Below are 19157 nucleotides of genomic sequence, written 5' to 3' on the forward strand. Positions count from 1 at the left end.
TAATAATAATATTTGGGGTTTTACGTGCCAAAACCACTTTCTGATTATGAGGCACGCCGTAGTGGAGGACTCCGGAACTTTTGACCACCTGGGGTTCTTTAACGTGCACCTAAATCTAAGCACTCATGCAACATAGCCTATGTTCATCATGTAAACCACATGTAAACTGTTCATCATGCAAACTACTCTACTTCTGGCTGCAATTTTGTAGCTTCACTTTTTTGAAGCTATTCCTCTTTGTGCTTTGTCAGTGGCCAGAGTAATGCTTAACGTGCATCATCAGTAGGATCGGCTGGCCACGAATGGTGGATGATAAATGCGGCATCAAACAGCACAAGGCATCATTACAATATCATGGCCCAAATGTGTAAAATCACATTTCACGGATGAGGACTAAGCAAGAGATGAGGCTTGCCTTGGCACTTTTTTAGGCTTGCCCAGCACCAACATCCACAGCACCGTACTGGACCAAGTAAAGCTTAACATATCCACGCTCCTTACTGGAAACAAAACTACCTATTTGATCAGACCAGTATGTGAAAGCTCAGATTGCCAAATCAGAGAGTACATGCACAAGGCTCAATCCTGAGAAACAGGAAAACTGAAGATTGTAAACAGTTCCATCGTGAAACTCGTAATCGGAAAGCGCACGTACACTCCTCCTAGAGAGATGCAACACATACACATTATATCGCATAAAGGCTAAAAATTCAAAGCAAGGAAATAAATGGAGCATGACTGGAGAGGCTCCCAAAGACACTGTATAAATAAACGGTGGGTTGAAACACTGCTGCTGTCATGACATAAGCACACAACAGCACAACTTTCCTTCGCTCTTTGTTACTTCAGCAAATACAGCTAAACAAACGACGAAGGAAAAAATTTAGGAGATATAAAATAGCTTGAGGAGAATAGTTATGTTACAAGGTGGGCGGGGAAAAAAGAAATAGTGCACGAACGTATGGCAAATGAGGGCCTCTCAAGCATTAAAATAGTACTATATACACAGGTCGCATAAAAAGAACTGCGACAATAAGAAAGACGTCAGGCGTCGCACTTCTGCCCCATTAGTCAGGCCTTTCCTCCTGAATGGACGGATTGGTTATATAGCGCACACACCACTTCCGGCCAGCAGGTGTTGTTGTGACCGCATAATGTATGCTCTGGGGCAACAACATAAAGTTACATTTTATCTTTTCTCCATAACATATAAAAACAACTCACGTTTAAATAGAAACAATAATATTATAATAAATGACACCCGCTGTCTCTTTCCACTCTTTCACAACATAAATGGTAGAAAATAAATTGAGGAAGGCAGGTTTCAAAGCTTGTAAAAAAGTGCAGCAAGAACTAATGTAGTAATAACTGTGAAGTAAGCAGAGCAGGAGAAACAAATCTTCTAATGAAGCAAGAGGCAATCATAACAGAAGAGGAATAAAAGTGTGACATGTTCCGCATTGGTGGAAACAAACTGAAAGAAAGCACACTGGTAAGACCAATATATAGCACAAATGCAGTGATCATGGCATGGTTTTTGAGTTCCATGGCTTTCAAACTGGAAACACTACAATTCGTTGGAGTGCTGCCCATCACAGGCGTGGACATATTACGCTACAGCTAACACACTACTTAACATGTCCATTGCTCGCTGTCAAATTTACTCCAAAGTTTAATAGTTATGCTTTATGGCCTGATAAAAACCAACCCGTGCTGAAGAGTTGTACGACAACACTCGAAAGCTGCATATGTTGGGTGAATAAGCTTTAGAAAAACAAAAGTCAAGAAAGAAAGAAAAAGCAACTGACTAAATGTAAACGGCGGCTTTGAATAACAACATCACGGTGCATGCAAGAGAGAAAAATATGCTACACATTGGCAGGGCAGTGCCATAACATATTGTGTAACTCGCACTTGGTAGGGTGAATTGATTCACAAAACGAGTTACTGACAGACAAATGAAGACATTCAGACACTTTTACACAAACATGATGTGCACACATACATGTGCCTCTTCGAGACCAGAAGAGATCCCTGAGATTCCTATATTGAAGTGAGTTGAGCGTTCTGGTGGCTTTTCCATTTCAGTTAATTCCAAATGAATCCTGGCAATTCTCATTCAAAATTTAAGAAATCCCACTAATTGTATTCATGTGGTTGCACCTGATGAGCAAGTCACATTAATCTGTTCTGTTTTTAGTATAGCTATCAGTAATGCCAAAACTTGTGAATTAAAGAAAACAGGTACAAGCTATGTGGTTGTGCAAAAAAAGTTGAAAAGATGCATTTCATATACTCAAAGCACAAAATCTGAAGCCTACAAAATATATGGACTAAATTTTGACTGCAAGCGCAACCTACCCCAACCGACATTAATAGGGTGGATTATTCACAAGACTGAGTAACATCGCTGCTTTGCTTTTTCTTACAAATTCTCACATGGTAACCTTTGATTGCACTGCCCGTACCATATACAAAGAGAGCACCATGTATTAGCCAACATTAAACACTAAACTCAAAGAATTCAATAACAAGCATCACTGTTCTGCTCAGTAAGTTCATCAAGCAGTGTGTTCAAAATCTAAAGACAAGTGAGTTGGTACACCTCTAGGATAAAAACATCTTCCACAAATGACAACATGGATGAGGGGAACAATGTGACGCTTTAGTTTTAGCTGGAAAGCTTTTGAACACAAGGTTTGTTTGATCTAAATTACTGCTTCAAATAAATCTTTAAGAAAGCTTGCCAAACAAGACTTTCATTTATATATCAATGACAATTTGCTTCCCTTCATCTGTGATCTTGTTTGTTCATGCTGTGTGTATCCCGAGGTGTCTTCGCACCTTTCCTTAAACATTATCCCAAGCACTTGCATCTCTTATTACACATGATCCCTAACATTTGCATCTTTGGAGGTATACAATGTGTAGTAATGGCCAAAGATACGACTGTATCTGATGTTGAAAAGTGAAACGAACAATAGTGATAGACATCATCCGTAATGCCACACCATCAAAGTGGAATTTTTCACACTCCATGAAGGTAGAGAAACTGACTGCATTATAGCTTTTACATCAAAAAAGCAACAGAACTGAGGATCAAGCCTGTGCCTGCTATCACTGAGCCTACCAACGCGAGTAATCTACATGTGGACTTAAACTGTCAGCAGACAGAAGTAAATCTCCTCAAAATGCGTGACCAAGAACTGCTTCACAGCGACAGCTTAAATAAGCCAGAAAGCCTACATGCTGAAGGACTCATCCAAAGCTAGAACAAATTTCATAACATGACTGGACTTTACTAGTAGCGTGCTGAATAAGACTCATTATGGAGAAAAAAACAATGAAGCACTCCTATTAACTAATTTTCCATCAACTATGAGGATCGAATATAGTGTAAATCAAAGAATAAAAGCAACAATGTTGGATTTTCTGTTCACCATACGAAGACAGATGAATGAAGGACAGTAAATCTGCAGAAAACATGAAGAGAAAAACAAGTGCGCAAGAAATGCCTAAACAACCCAGAAGGGAAAGTCGTTCAAAGTGGTAGTAATTGAAGAAATGCAGACACATTGTACCAGCAATAGGAAGAAATAAACAAAATACTGATTATTGCATTGCTCCAGGCTGTGCATATAAAAAGCTTCTCTGGCTGAACTTCTCACTAATTTCATTCAAATCATCTACAGCGGTGACATGTCATGGCAAGTTTTCTTTATTATCATGCTTGGACGCAGTGTTTGCCCCCCCTCCCCGCTACCACAACTTTTTTTTTTCAATATAAATTAGACATACATGCTGCCTGCAGAGGTGGAGCACAAAAAAAAAAGAAAGAAAAAGAAAGAAATCTTAATGAAGAAATAGCAGTGCCATCTGCCACTGTTAAAGGGGCCCTGAAGCACTTTTCTAACTAATCATAAAATGGTCTCACTATTAAAGTATGTCGTCCCATGAACCTCAAGCCGAAAAAAAATGTTTAAATCCTTCAACCATAAGTGCAGTTATCGCACCTACACCCGGCTTTCTCACTCTCTTCGTCTCTGCTAGCACGCTGGAAGCTGCACAGTGGGAAAGAAAACAGGGCAACGCCCCAGCCAAAAGTTGAGCATACTTGACATAAAGATTGTAACAGCGCAAACACATGCAACCACAAAGTAACAAGGACGAGACACAAGCACTGTTGTTCGTTACAATTCTTATGTCAAGTATGCACCAACTCGCCGAGAAAGAAGTTTTAAAGAAGTTGAGCATCACGGTGGCAAAAGGACTCGTCACGACACCCTCTGGCAACCGTGGTAGACTATGCTACGCAGCACACCGCTACCATCTCCTAGGCCACACGCAGCAGAAGCAGCTATGCACAGTGCAAAGATGAAATCATTTTTCTGTCTTTCTGAGGTCATCGACATCTATATTTTTCATTTATTCAATTCAAAATTAGCAATTATGTTGTACTGACAATGTTCTCACAATCATGAAATCGGGCAATAGCGCTGGTTTGCCAACTGCTTTCGATAATTACATTGCGGATGCGAGAGCAAGCAACTCTTCTCTGCTATTGACACGAGATTGTAAATTCCCTGCTGCAAGCAATATTTGGCTCACATGTTCACAGGAACCTCGTTAACAGATCGGCACATTTTCTTACTGTGTTCAGAAATAATTTCAGAGCCCCTTTAGTGTAAAACGCAGGCAACACAAGGGCAATCCACACTGACTCAAGTGGCAGGAGAAGGAAAGAGTGAGGGCGGGGAGCTTTATTGTGTGAATGCTTGAAAGGCGAGCTAAAACAAAATTTTGGATTGTGTTAAAAGCACACTTTCAGACACTGTAGATACAGAGTCTGAGACTGTAGCATAGTGTAGCTCTGTGCAAAAGTTTGAAATGCCAAGCGGATGCGCCACAAAAATCTCATGAGAACCGATTTTGAAATTTGCGGCCATTTCCACTTGCCAGAAGTAACACAGAACCCAGAACATTAAGTGAGAACCAGCATGGCTCCTTCACATTACCTCCAAGATTAGACAGCGCCTGCGGAGCACTAAAAATCTTGAAAGATGTTCATCACATCTGCTAACCACCAGCTGCATGCCTCATATGCTTGGGTGCCATTAAAGCTGGTAATAAGAAGGATGATTATCAGCTTCGCCAGGATAGCTTCAATAGCCTATGCCACTCATTTATAACGAACTTAGCTGAAGTGAAATTATGTTGCAGTTTGCTTTAAAAAGGACACTAGATGTGAACTTTGAACCAAGCCTCATCCCATGGAGAGGGTGCCTGCTCTGCTACAGCGTAATTTACTAATGCAGCTGAGTTAACTTTTCTTGTCTAGTCAACTTTAGCCATTGAAACACTGTATACAAGACATAAGCCCAAATAGCAATGTGTGTACTATCTCTCTTGCAGTCTAATCACTTTTGTCTTTGCTTTGTGTATTCTGCTTTCATGGTTCTACCACAGGCAGTTTGCTGGATGAGTCTTTTGTTTTGCCCTTTTTTTCTAAAGTTATAAGTTTCTATGCCCCAAGGCTGTGCAGCTATCTATGAGGGGCACCATAGGAGCAGGCTCCTCAATAATTTTGATCATCCGTATACCTTCATCATGCACCCAAACCTTTCATTCACCCACCGTAGTTGCTCGCTGGCTGTAGTGTTTTATTGCTGTGATTCCTCAAATATTCATGCACTTAGGGTTAGGTGCACAACAAAGAATCCCAGGTGGCCAAAATTAACAAGGAGCCCTCCGCTCTCATAAGCCATGTGTTACTTAGGGTTGTTAAACCCTGCAAATCAATCACAGACCTTTCATTTCAGAAATCAATGCACTATCTGTAAACAAACTTCAGAGCAGACTGCTCTAAAGTGAACAAAAAGTGTAAAGGGAACAAAAAGTGTAAAGTAGCTGCATTTTGTTCCAATCATGAAGGTGCGATGAATGGAGCCTGCAGAAAGATCTTTAAGGTGCCATTAAAAGCGCACTTGAAGTACATTCGAGAGCCTCATGCCAGATGATGTTCTGCTTCGTTGCTTTGGCATAGCCACACTAGCTCTCATTTGAACATGCAATAGGAAATGACTGCACCCATATAAAGTACAATAGCTGTGTACATCGACTGCCAAAAGCAAGATGTGACATACGCAGCTCAGTCAGTCACACCTGGACTACTAAAGTCCGACTGGCTCTTGGCAGTGTTTTCTTTTCCCTTTCCTTTCCAAGAAATGCAGTGGATTGGATGAGAATTTGAACTGAGGACTTGGAATCGAAGAACCCAAAGCACCGACTCTATTCCATGTCCCCCAAATTATTGAACAGGCTGCAAGTGTGAGTTGACAAGCATCCTGGATGCCTTGTGCCCACCTGGTCAGGCATCACAAGTCCCCTTTTCTTTCTCTCTATTTTCCTTTGTTTTGAAGGATATGTGAAATCACTTGTATTTGGCACAGGGACAATGAGTTCTGCTGACTTTCTAAAAGATTATATCGAAAATACAACTGCTAAAGTATATGGTTAAATGAAATAACCAACACCTACACGAGCAGCATAAGAAAAGACCTTGACACTGACAATGAACATACTGAGTTGCCATACCTGCAGCTGTTTTTATCTTGCTGAGGACAGCTGCCATTCAGTAAGCTATTCTTACAGCCACCCAAGTCTTGCTAGATGATAGGTCATGCACCATCACTATTCCACCATTTCCAGAGCAGACAAAGCATAGAATAAAGTATTTGAATAGAATTGAGTTCTGGGGTTTTACATGCCAAAACCTCAATTTGATTATGAGGCGCACTGTAGTGGGGAACTCTGGACTAATTTTGACCACCAGGGGATCTCTAACGTGCCCCCAATGCACAGGACACGTGCGTTCTTGCATTTCGCCACCATATGATCCCGCGACCTCGTGCTTAGCAGCGCAACACCATAGCCTTCAAACCACTGTGGCCGAGCATAAAGTAAACCATGTAGAATGTACTGACAGAGCTGTGGGCTATCGATGCACATTGAGCTCCCTAGCAATTTCTTAGATAAAACAGTTTTACAAGATGGAAAACTACTTTCTGGGGCCACTGGTGGTAAAAGAAAGAATGCAGATGAAGCAAAACAAAGAATAAAGATGCCTTATCAAAAATGCAACATGGTTGAAGGTCTTACAAAGCATGCCTCAATGACTGTTGTGAGTTGACAAGCAACATAGAATGGATGAAAAAGCACATGAGCAAGAAGAATAAGCAGAAACAAAGGCTAAGATTTTTGTTTGTTGTAATTGCATTAGGACAGCAGACAATGTAGGCAGGCAAAGCACAGGCAAAACTAAGTTGTTCTTTAAATTGAAATGTAGAAATGATAAAGTAAATAAAAGCGGACGAAAAGATAACTTGTCGCAGGTGGAAGCTGAACGCTCATCATCCTCATTGACCTTGCATGTTCTACACTTAAGCAAATGCAGCAGTCATCCTCCCAGACATTTTCTTAGGTATTTTCGAATGCATTTGAACGTAGCCCTTGGTGTATTACCCAGCGGCACTTGTGGTCATGGTGGTGCGTGTTTTTAAAAGCACATGTGCAGTCCCTCTTCCCTCCAGCTGTCTGTACTCCATGGCTCTCATGCACTCTGTGTCATTTAACACAATATGAATGATGTTACACCCTTCTTCCAGTGAGAAAATCCACTTTTCAAACTCAGAAGAACATTCTCATGGGCTAGTTTATTTGGTTCATACTTCAAAGCAAAGCTCTTAACAGGGCAAGCTTCACTTCTTTCCCATTTAGTTTGAGTAGCTTTGCTTTCAACTACTTTTTTGGTCTGGCATCATCACATCTGGTTTGTTCTTACACACAGGACAATATTGTATCCAAGCATGATCCCAATGGCACATTTTACTGGTAGTCTGAGAACTTCCTGGCAATGTTACAAAGGTCACACAAGAAAGCAAACAATTCTTTTGCGAGTGGAACTTGGCTTTAATGGCCATGATGAAGCCAACTTATCACTGCTACACCCACATACTCTATCATAAGAAGCCAACAAACACTGACACCAAGGACAACATAGGGGAAATTACTTGTGCTTAATAAATGCGGCAAAATTGATGCCTTCAGGTAGCATATGTGGGTTTATTGACCAGTTGCCTTCACCCAAAAAGATCACGTTCTCGTGACGCCTGCGGCAAAAAGGACGTTCCACATCCGCCGCCAAGGTCTGTGAGTGGTGGCATTGGCTAACACGCCCAGGGTTCTACTAGGACACATAAATACCCAAGAAAGTGGACGGGAAAATGGCTCCGCGGTAGCTCAATTGGTAGAGCATCGCACGCAAAATGCTAAGGTTTTGGGTTCGGTTCCCACCTGCACAAGTTGTTTTTTCATCCACTTTAATTTCCAAGAAATTATCGTTTCTTTATTTCATTTATTAAGCACAAGTAATTTTCCCTATGTTGTCCTTGGTGTCAGTGCTTGTTGGCTTCTTATGATATGACTAATAAAAATCAGGCCCCTCGGTTTACCCACATACTCTAGTAATACAGCTTGCTGCCTCACACAACTTTTCTAGCAGAGCCAGAGCACTCCAACACAACCAGTTAAGTGCGCCAGAAACAGCACTCACTGCAAAATGTTACTTGTGTGAGCAATTTGAGTGTAATCCTGCACAAGCTAGTTATACGAGACTCCCTGAGCAATGCAGCATTCAGTAAGTGTGTCGGCTATATGAACCAGGTCCTTCACTGAACCAGTTCACCATTTAGTGCATTTACATTGGACCACCAGCAATGTTTGCTGGGTCACCCGAAAAAGTTTCTCAGCATTGCGCCTAAAAGAAAGCTAGGATTTTATATGCTTGCAGTAGCTTGCGAGGTCTTGGGTATATAGTTTGTTGTAAAAACGCCAGGCAAATGTGCTTTTGCTGCAAGAATAACAAGTGTTGAAGGACAATGAAGAAGCAATGTGCAAAAACACTTGCACAAAATATTGAAAACAACCTAGCAAAAAACAAACAGCGAGAGTAATACATAATGTTGAAATCTCTGCCTCATTCACTCACAGATAGACATTCTCTCCTACTTTTCAATGCATTTTTACATCCTAACGAGCACAAGTGTCTATAAAGTGTGTACATATACAATAACTTGCCTTCTCTTATGCACACCACTCTTAATAAAAACTGCAGGATACAGTCAAATGAATACACCCAGGAACGTACAGAGCAGTCCACTGTTAAAGGCAACACCAAAGCACGTGGCGTCTGCTCTGTGCCACCACCGGCCAGCAGCTGCAACGAGCTCCGTGCAGGCGCAGTGAGTGTAGTGGGCAGCGCTCTTTTGTCGTCTGCTACTGTCTGCAGCTGCAGTGAGTGTAGCAGGTGATGCTCCTTCGTGGTCTACTACTATGTGCCACCGTGCTTCGGATCGTCATGAAGAAAGCAGCTTGCGCAGTTTGTACATGAAAGCAGCCACCTTCCTTCCAGCTGGAAGGAAAGCAGTGGGATTGATCTACAATCAGATAAATGTCGCAATGACACTGCCGTCTCTTCTGCAGCTCATCGATACACATAAAGAATTGCCCACTTCAGAAAATGTTTAGTATGCACATCGACTCCTGCTGTTCCACGATGGCTCAAGTGCTGTGTGATGAAAGGCAGCGCATTGTTTAACTGTGGCTAGGAAAGTACAGTCAATACGCTATTTCAAGATTAATAGAGAGGCCACTCATAATAGTCAATAGAACTGTTCAAGCTAATGAGAGCAACCAACGCATAAAGGATGCTCCTAGGAAGCCGCAGCGTTGGGCCACAAGCCATGCAGAAGACCTTGCCATTGTAGCTGCTGTGGCTGACAGATGTCAAGCTTCTGTTCAAGACATCAAAGAAAGCCTTGGACTGAACGCTTCAAAGACAACTGTGAAGCGCCACTTGTATCAGGCAGTGCTAAAAAGCAGAACAGCTGCACAGAAGCTCCTCCTTGGCACTGCTAACAAAGACAAGCAACTTCAGTTTGTGGAATGTCACCTAGGCTGGACGACGCAAGATTGTAAGAGGGTCGTCTTTACGGACAAGTCTACTTTCCCCACCTGTTGGGACCAGAAGAAACTCATTTGGCGCCCTGATTGCATTGGGTAATGTATACCTTTAGTATTATAATATTGCTCCTTGCACGATTTTTCGTTTTTGTTATCGATAGTTGTAAACTCATCTCTCTAGTTCTGAGAATTCCTGGAAGCATTTGTAAAAGAAGGACGATGTTCCATAAGACAACATACAGTATCATTTATGGAACCCTACATGTAATATCACGCAGGGCCTATCACGGTTGACAATAGGGAAAAACTGCTCCCAAATAATTATTTTAAGGCTAGCTTGAAAAACGCGGACAATTTTTTCCAGTAGCAATATATAGAAATGGTGGCTAATATATAGCAATGGTATTGGCGATGACACATTACACTATATTGCATTTCAGGAGTTTCTTATACCACAAATATAACAAACCAGGAAGAGTAGTGTCATTTCTTATGGTTAGAGCTTTCTGCAGCAATTTGTGGTTCTATTCTGTAAAAAGCTTTGCGTGTCACAAGCTTAACTCTAGATATTGGAGGGATACTGAACGTGATGATGCAGCGTCGAGTACGCAAGAACTTCCAGTTTAATGAAAAGACCCACGACTTCCATTGCCTGATTGCACGCATTGAACCTCGGTTATTTCATACTTCAGTTACAACCCGGAATACATCCAGCAGCGTGCTGCAAGCGGAAGGACAGTCATCAGCGTGTGGGGCTGCATGACAAAGGACGGCCTCGGGCCTCTCGTCAGGATGGAAGGAAAATTCATGGCTGTCAAATACTGCGATGTCATCGAACAAGTTGCCCTCCCTCATGCTGCAAATGGTGCTTCCCAGCCGAAGGACTTCCTGTTCCAACATGACAATTCCTCTGTGCACACCGCAAGAAAATCTATCACTTCTGCTGCATTACCAAGTAGAAGTTCTGAGCAGGCCACTACAGTCTCCTGACTTGAACCCCATAGAAAACGTTGGGGGGACCATGAAGAAGGCCTTAGCAAGTCAGTGCCTGCATAGGCTCTCTGCGGACAGGCTTTGGAGCGCTGTCAAGGCTGAATAGGAACGTTTTAAGCAAAATGCATCCTTCTCTGGAGCCTTGTATACCAGTCTTCTTTCAAGAATGAAGGCAGTGTGAGAGGCAAAGGACGACGAGACCAGATATTGAGTGACACACGAGAATTACCCTTTTGTTTCCTTAAAGCCCAATAAGATGACGGAAGTCTTTAACAGCACCTTTGACATCAAGCCCTAATAAAAGGGTTATAGCAACCAGTATTTTGAATGCGTACCCTAAAATGGCTACCGTAATCACAAAGGCACCATTTGTAAATGCTAACCTAAAGCTTTAGAACAATTTCGCATGTTGTTAAACTTCAGCACCTACTCGTTACTAAAGTCTGTGCAACTGCAGGAGCTTAGCACGTTACACACACCAATACGTTACCCCATCAAGCTTACCACTATGAATTCTACTGAATGCTCTTTAAAGGCGCTTGTTCAGCCTACGCACTGCAGCAAATCAAATATGTAGTAGTGCGCATGAGATGGCCACTATATACGGGGAAATGCTCTCTGATATGGTTGCGCCACAAAGAGAAGTCTGTAAAAATTGTCATGTTTGTCTCGCGACTTCAAATGGCAAAAATAACTGCGAGATAATATTTTGCACCATCTAATTCTCTTTCAGCCTCGCAACGGCTAGCTATCTGAGTGTGATCAGGCAGTCTGTGGCCAACTTTAACAACCCGTGAACGCTTTGCTTTGCAACAATCCGAAGCACAGTGGCAGACGGTAGCAGACGACGAAAAAGCACCACCTGCTACACTCACTGCAGCTGCAGACGGTAGCAAACGACGAAAGAGCAGCACCAACTGCACTCACCGCAACTGCACGAAGCTTGTTGCGGCCGCCAGCTGGTGGTGACACAAGAGCAGGCGCCACGCGCTCTGGTGTTTCTTTTAGCAGTGGACTGCTCTGTACTTTACCTAATGCTACATCCAGCTGTGTCATCAATATTTCCACCTTTCTATGTGTATTATATTAGTGGCAAACATGTGTATTAGAACTTTTTATTCGAGAGAAGTTGCATCTCAACAAAAGCAGCTGAAAGAACCACTCAGAACTTCTGAAACTTGTTTAACTGTAGAGAAACGTGCGTTTCATTTTCTCACTGCAGATTTTTATTAGAAAAATAATTGGAGTCACATGCTGTTGCTGTTTTATCTGTCTTCCTTTGTTAAATGATAGAACATTAAAAAAAAAAAAGAATTCTGGGAGCCTCTCTCATAATCGAAGCAAGGTTTGGGTACACACTTGTATTCGCTGTCCATTTTTGTTTCTCGTCTATGTATGTGCTGTAAGTGACGATACTATCTCTCATAATCTCAGGCAGCTCATCCAGACAGGCCATGACCAGTGGCGTAGCAACAGGGGGGGGGGGCGTGGGCCCTGGGTGCAAGGGGCCAGTAGGGGGGGGGGGTTCATATACACTTCAAGACACCCCTCTTTCCGCCGACTTGACTGAGCGCAAATTGCAAAGAATACTCCGGCATCCAATAGCCCCAGCTCATGCACCCGATGCGTTGCGCCGCAGAATTGTCGGCTGACTCTCTATCAACACCCCACGAAATAATTGCACGAATGTGCGGGCTGAAAATAATTTAATTCGCGAAATGGTCGCTAAGCTACTCGCTTTAGTGGAACGTTTCATGTGGGGTGCGCTCGCGCTGTGCGGAAATGCTTAGAGCAGGAGTCGCTAAACATAGTGAGGCGTTGTAAGGCGTTGGGGCTCTTGGGTCCCTCTTCCGTTCAGAACGCGCAGCGAAGACGAACAAAGACAGCAGCAAGAGGGCGTTCAACCAGCGCACCGGGCGCTCGCGTTTACGGTGAAGCGTTCGTTGAGAGCGACGTTGCATAAGTGGGGCCGTCAAAAGTCGCGAATGGGATTCTCTGGATCGTCTTCAGACTCGGTTCGGCCGAAGAGTTTGGCGGCGTATGACTCGGCAGGCTGTAGTCGCGGGTCCGCCGCGATGTCCGTCTCGCTTTTACTTCCCCTCTCCCGCTCGCTCCGAGAAGGTGCTGCGAAACCTGCCGTTATGTTTCATGCTTTCCTTCTTACCCTCGAAAGTTTCAGAAAACTGTTGTTGTTGTGTGACTTCATGTCACAAGTAGAGTGTGTGTATCAGCTGCACAGAATTTTATAAAAGAAGGTGAATTTTGTAAGGATATTTCCCGATTAGATTCTATGAAGTTATGTCTTTGATTACTAGGAACTCGGTCGCGCGAAAAATATGGCAGATAAATAATAACCACATCCTTAATAATCCCGTAATTAGTACTTATAGAGGAAGCACTTCGAGAATTGCGGACTCAAAGTCATATTACTAACTCAACAAAAACTTCTTAAGGAACATCGTTTTGGGTGCTACAACCTACAGTACTTTGGCACTGCGGACGGCGCCCAGTATATGGCAGCAGCGAAAGAAATATGAAATAATGGACCAATGACGTTCATCCCTTAATGCTCTCCATTTCGAGTGCAGACCAACAGTAGTGCAAGCTTTCTCTGGCACGGGCTTCATCGCGGCCTTTTCTTTCTTTTTTTATGGTGACGCCAAGAATCGACGCGCAGCGTGCTCTACTCTGTTCCCAATCTTGTGGTGGTACTGCAGCTCGGATAATCACGTTTGTCCGTATAGCAGCAAATGAAAACAAGGCTTTATTGATCAGAATGAAGAGAACTCGTAATTGTCATAGCATTGGCGCCCGCGTGGCGGGGAGGCAGGTAGCGTTTTCTAATAGGGTGGGGAGATCAGCGTCACTGACAATTTAATTTTCGTTTTCGTTCAGGGCTGCCCACAGACAAAATACTGCGTGCCATAGTACCTATGACGATTTTTGTGAAGTTGTTGTTGGGCAAGATATGAATGTCGGGCTTCAACATTGCAAAAGCAATATTGCCACTAAAATTGGTAATTAAAACTTGATTATAAAGATATTTTTTGTTACTTGTGACGTGAGTCATGTTTTCCACGATGCTGCATTTGTATTGGCTGTCAAGCCTTACAGTCTGACAGAAGATGTGCACATGGGCTTATCACACGTTATCAGTGCAGCACCCTGTGTTATTTGGCGCAGGAAAAACAGCGTGTATATTTGCTGCATTCACGATCTCTGGGAAAGAAAGAGAAGGAGAGGGGGACCCGGGGAACGTGCGCGGAATCCAAGGTGGCTGTACTGGAGCTGAAACCCGAAAATTGTCGATATCCTCGCTTTCCTCAACTACATGAGGGGGGGGGGGGGGGGAGGGGTACAGAACACCTATGGGCCTCGGGTGCCAGACGACCTAGCTACGCCACTGGCCATGACTGTGCCTCTGAATAATGCTGGCTTACAGGTGGCGAAGAATTTCATATTTCGCATGTGTTCAAACTTTAATAGTGTAAACATATTAGGTTACACACATTCAAACAGGGCTATGGCAGGAAGAGTTATGAAAGGAAAGTTGTTTTTACTGGAACAACATAGCGTGACTTGTGTTTTTTCCTCAAATATCGAATCAACATCAAGCTTATTGGTTCTCAGTGCTGAATGAAGCAGGTGGCATGTTTGCATGCCTGGGTCAGTAAAAAAAAATGTTCGCAATATTCATTGTAATCACACCATTCCATTTCAGGAACAATCTGCTGCATAGATATGAATGGGTGCCATTGCCTGTCAGGAAAGGAAGTTTGGATTAAACAGGCTAACAATGATAAAAATTGTCTTATTGTCATAATGCAGATCGAAAACTCTATCCTCTGATGATATCTCAGTGAGAATGAAGCAGTGATAAGCGCTGCATCTTTTTTTAAAGTGGTTAGATAAAAATGCAGGTCACTGTACAAATGCACAAACGAAATAGGGGAGGGAGCTGGCAGCAATGCTGTATGAATTTCTTCAACAACGAAAGAGGAAGAAGTACTGGATGCCAGTCAGATGCAATGTGAAGTACGCAGTGGCTAGTTAAAAGAAATGATGAAAATATATATAATATAGCAGCATAAAAATGTAAACAAGAATGAAAATTAATGTACAATTGCATTTGAAAAAAAATAAAGAAAGAAAGAGGGCACTGGGCTGTCATGAGCAAGTGCATATTGACAACTGCACACAAAAACACTTACACACACACACACACACACACACGCACGCAATGCACAACTTTCCGACAAGTGGGCTGTCAGTGCGCGCAGGGCAGAATTGAGGCAAAAGAGATATCTGCACACAACAACATGGTGGCTTGGAGTGGAGATCAGCTTTGCCATTGTCAGGGGATGCAGCAGTTTTCGGTCTCGTGTCCTTGGTGCACTCACATTTCATTCGTCAGTGTTTTTGTTGACAGGCTGCCTCCAAAAAGAGTCCAGCATTGCTGCAAGCAGGTGTGCAACCTAGGAGAGCCTGTTTCTGTGTGACTGTGGGTATAGGACTCCGTGGTAGATGATGCCATTTACTTCCATGGTCACGGACATGGAATTGTCAGCCTGGCCTCTGCCGTCACCTGTGTGAAATTACATAGATGTCCTTCTTTGAAGCAGAGAACAATAAAGAATAAGTGCAGTTTTCTTTTTTTCTCTCCTTCTTTTCTCTTTAACCAAGAACTTCTCATCAAGTTTAGCACATAAGCAGCATCCTAGCTTGACTTAAAAAAGGTTTGCCAGGTCCAATGCAATGCTGGAATTTAAATGATGTAAGGCTTGTTTTAGTTAGCGAGGTAGCAGCAATAGTGTAGGACACACATAATAATTTTCACGCACACATAATTTTCTTATTTGATTATTGAATTGATAAAAAGCATATCAAACCACGGCACCGTGCCCCACAGGTGAAGCCAAATAATGCATTTTGCTGCTGACGGCTGTATAAAAGCGAATCAGAAAATTTTTGCCCCTATTTTTTATTAGTCAAAATAAGGTACATGCAGGTCATTACAAATATTCATACTATTCTATGTACCCTACACTATTTTTCCACATAATCCCTCCACCTGTTGAAACATTTGTGCCAACGCAGCACTAAATTTGAGATGCCCCTGTGGTATAACTCGTCCAGCTGACTGTGGAACCACTGTCAGACAGCTGTCTTGGCTTCGACAGCCTTTTTTGCACTCACAACAGCACCACTTCACACTCCTCAAAGTGAGACACCTTTCTCCACACGTGGGCTGCATTTTCCTGTGGATTTCGTTGGCTGTTTATCCCATGCTCCATAGAAAACAAATCACACTTCGTTGCTCGTACTTCATAGACATGTGAAGCACAACCGGCATCTTCAGTAACTGACAGCATTGCCGTGCCACAGAGCTACCGGCAGACAAGGCCGGGCCGGTCCAAGAAAGGGCCACTGCTGAGAATGGGCAGGTTGACTTTGCAGTTAGAGCCGTAATTTGGCTTTAAAAAAAATAGGGGCAAAGACTTTCCGATTCACCTTTGTGGCATGATAGAAATATATTTGTGCAATCGTATTTATGTGATAGTATTTGTGCAGTCGTAGACATGCATGTATGGCTATCAGCACAGCCGAAGATGCTATAAATGACCATCTTTTAGGTGGAACTGGCCACTGCCAAGACAGGACAGAAACATGCCGTACTCACATCAAGTGTTTTGTAGAAAAGCATGGGCTCAAGCACTTTCACATTGTTTGTAGGACTGTAAGAGTAGCCTGCGCTCAATCGCTACATAAGCTATCAGCAAAAATGCACCAATTTTGGTGTGTTTTATGTTCATGTTTCCAGGGTTGCGAAAACAGCCTACATTATCATATGCCAGTCTATACTCTGCTCAATGAGGTACACACACACGCAACACAACTGCACTGAGGAAACACCCCATACTTGTCACGAAAGCTTTCTGCAGGAATTTACATGTTATGGCTAGTTTCACATTACTTATGTTTGCATAACTGCTGGTGCAGCCTTCACTATCAGCAAGTCAGCCTCATATTTGTAGAACACAGTATACTAGCACAAGCCTTATGTATATAACAAACCATAATCACAGTAAAAACATAGTACTGCAATGCTCGATACCCTGGTGGACCCTGAGTGAAGACACTGTGGACTTCGCAGTTACAGCATAAAGACTCAATTTTTTTGTGAGTGCCAGATATAATTACAGTACCTTTCGTAGGGCCCAGTAAAAATGCCCATCAAGCACAGTGCAGTTTCGGATATTAGAAAAGGGACTTGCCACATCACCGAAAGCTGAAGTGCCAGTTCAGTGACATCATAAATAATGAGTTTGGTGCAGTGGTTATGGCAGCACAGCCATTTTGGCCATACTGCCAAAATAGCTCTTCCAATTGTTCACTTCTTTTGGAAATGTAGGAACTCAGCTTTCAGCAGCACAGCTATATGCATGTATGTGTATGCATCAGTGGCATCTTGTACCACAAGAATGCCACAAGTTTCAATGACCTGATGAATTCTTTTTTACATCCGAAGCCATGCTGTGCTTGGCACACATTTTTAACTTGTCGCATCAAAACTTAATTATTCGTTGTGTTTTCAGAGAACTGAGGCTCCATACTAGTGTGACAGCTTTCAAATAAAGCGATAACAACAAGAAACACTTTCTGTCAGTACTTATTGTTAAGAGGTCTCTGTGCTTTAGAGATACCCATGGGCCGACATTATATATACAGGTTTTATGTTACAATTTATTCTTTCAGTACGCTGGACAGACGTGCACTCACTGCACTACTCTTTTGGCCGACATTCAGTTCTATGCAAGTCATCTTGCATACAGGAACATTACTCATGATAACATGGGCATACTTACACCAAATCTTGGAGTGATAGGCAAACAAAGCTTCACTTTACAAAAAAACAGCTGGCAGAGTCATTGCCATATTTCTGCAGATTCCACAACTAACTTTATCTTAAAGAAAGCTTTCATTGTGTTGGACGGTTGGATGCATTGATCCCGTACATGCATTCTGCTCACTCTGTTCCGAGCGTTTTGTTTTAAGGGTACTGCTAAACAACAATAACTCTGGATGCATTGTAATCTTTGGAATCAGATTTCCTGCCACTATGGCCTAATTCACATTAAATACACCAGAACAGAAGGTCAAGGTTACCTGCTTTTGTCTCTACAACTTCGATAAAATGCAAATTATTGTATTCATTCACTCCTCTGCTACCTCTTTTTTTGCCTACAGCCACACAAGTGCAAAAGTATTTCAGTCAGTTGTGATTTTACCATAAGAAAGAAGAATAAAGAGCAATAAGAGGAACCATGGGTCAGAATTTCTTGTTAGAACCATAGGAGAAAGCCAGAGAAAGCTTAGTGGAAGCCATTGGTTATGTTTAATTGAAATGTAGAAAATAATAAGGAGAACCAAAATGAAAGTAGACAAAAAGATAACTTGATATTAAAACCACATACAGGTGGGAGCTGAATTCACTCTTTCCACATTACGCATGCAGTGCTGCATGCATAAGCACAAAAGAGCACTCACCTCTGCTGTTCATCTTGATGTGTGTTGTGTGCATAGAGTGGGCAAGCAGGCTGTCTTCTTCGGAAGAAATAAATCGCTTAGAAGCAGGTGGACCCAACGATTCACCTAGGAGCCTTCGTGGATCTAGAACTTTGTGGTCTGCGCTCCCGCCACGTGGAACTTCCAGGTTTAAGGCCTCCTGCTGCGGCACGAACAGTGACAGGCTATTCTCTTCATCACCTGAAAGAATGCAACAATGCAGTTACATTAAAGCAACGCTTAAGAGCTTGAATGTGCCAACAAGATACAACTGGTGAACACAAACAACTGAAACCAAGTGTTCACATTAAATTTTTTTGATTATGGAGAAAGGGCAGCTTCATTCCTTCTAGTTGATGTGACCGGAACTTTAGAGAGTAGCAAATTTAAAAACAAACAAGTACACAATAAAAAAAGCAATTGTTGGTACACTTAAGAACAAGATGTCACTTTAACCTATTATCATAGGGAAATATGAAATGCCTAAATGATGCTGACCCAGTCTATTTCGCAAATTGATACGAAAGCCGAGCAATACAGCAGACAGCTGTTGCTGTTAATTTGACTCTCGCAGGAGT

The 19157-nt window shown here is 42.5% G+C and overlaps 1 protein-coding gene and 1 long non-coding RNA gene across 9 annotated transcripts in view; one reads left to right on the forward strand and one right to left on the reverse strand.

The window, feature by feature from the left end:
• Positions 1-19157, forward strand: part of LOC139054517 (uncharacterized) — a 149943-nt gene that overhangs the window by 25351 nt on the left and 105435 nt on the right. The window lies entirely within an intron of this gene.
• Positions 1171-19157, reverse strand: part of LOC135904029 (AT-rich interactive domain-containing protein 3C-like) — a 247089-nt gene continuing 229102 nt past the window's right edge. For all 8 annotated transcript variants that reach the window (XM_065434597.2, XM_065434606.2, XM_065434615.2 and 5 more), the window contains 2 exons: positions 18562-18780; positions 1171-15598 (listed from right to left, as the gene is read on the reverse strand). In XM_065434597.2, coding sequence (XP_065290669.1) covers positions 15489-15598; positions 18562-18780 — 329 coding nt within the window. In that variant the 3' untranslated portion in view covers positions 1171-15488. The remainder of the gene's footprint in view (positions 15599-18561; positions 18781-19157) is intronic.

The sequence above is a fragment of the Dermacentor albipictus genome, chromosome 1 (genome assembly GCF_038994185.2).
Source record: "Dermacentor albipictus isolate Rhodes 1998 colony chromosome 1, USDA_Dalb.pri_finalv2, whole genome shotgun sequence".
Classification (NCBI taxonomy): Eukaryota; Metazoa; Arthropoda; class Arachnida; order Ixodida; family Ixodidae; genus Dermacentor; species Dermacentor albipictus.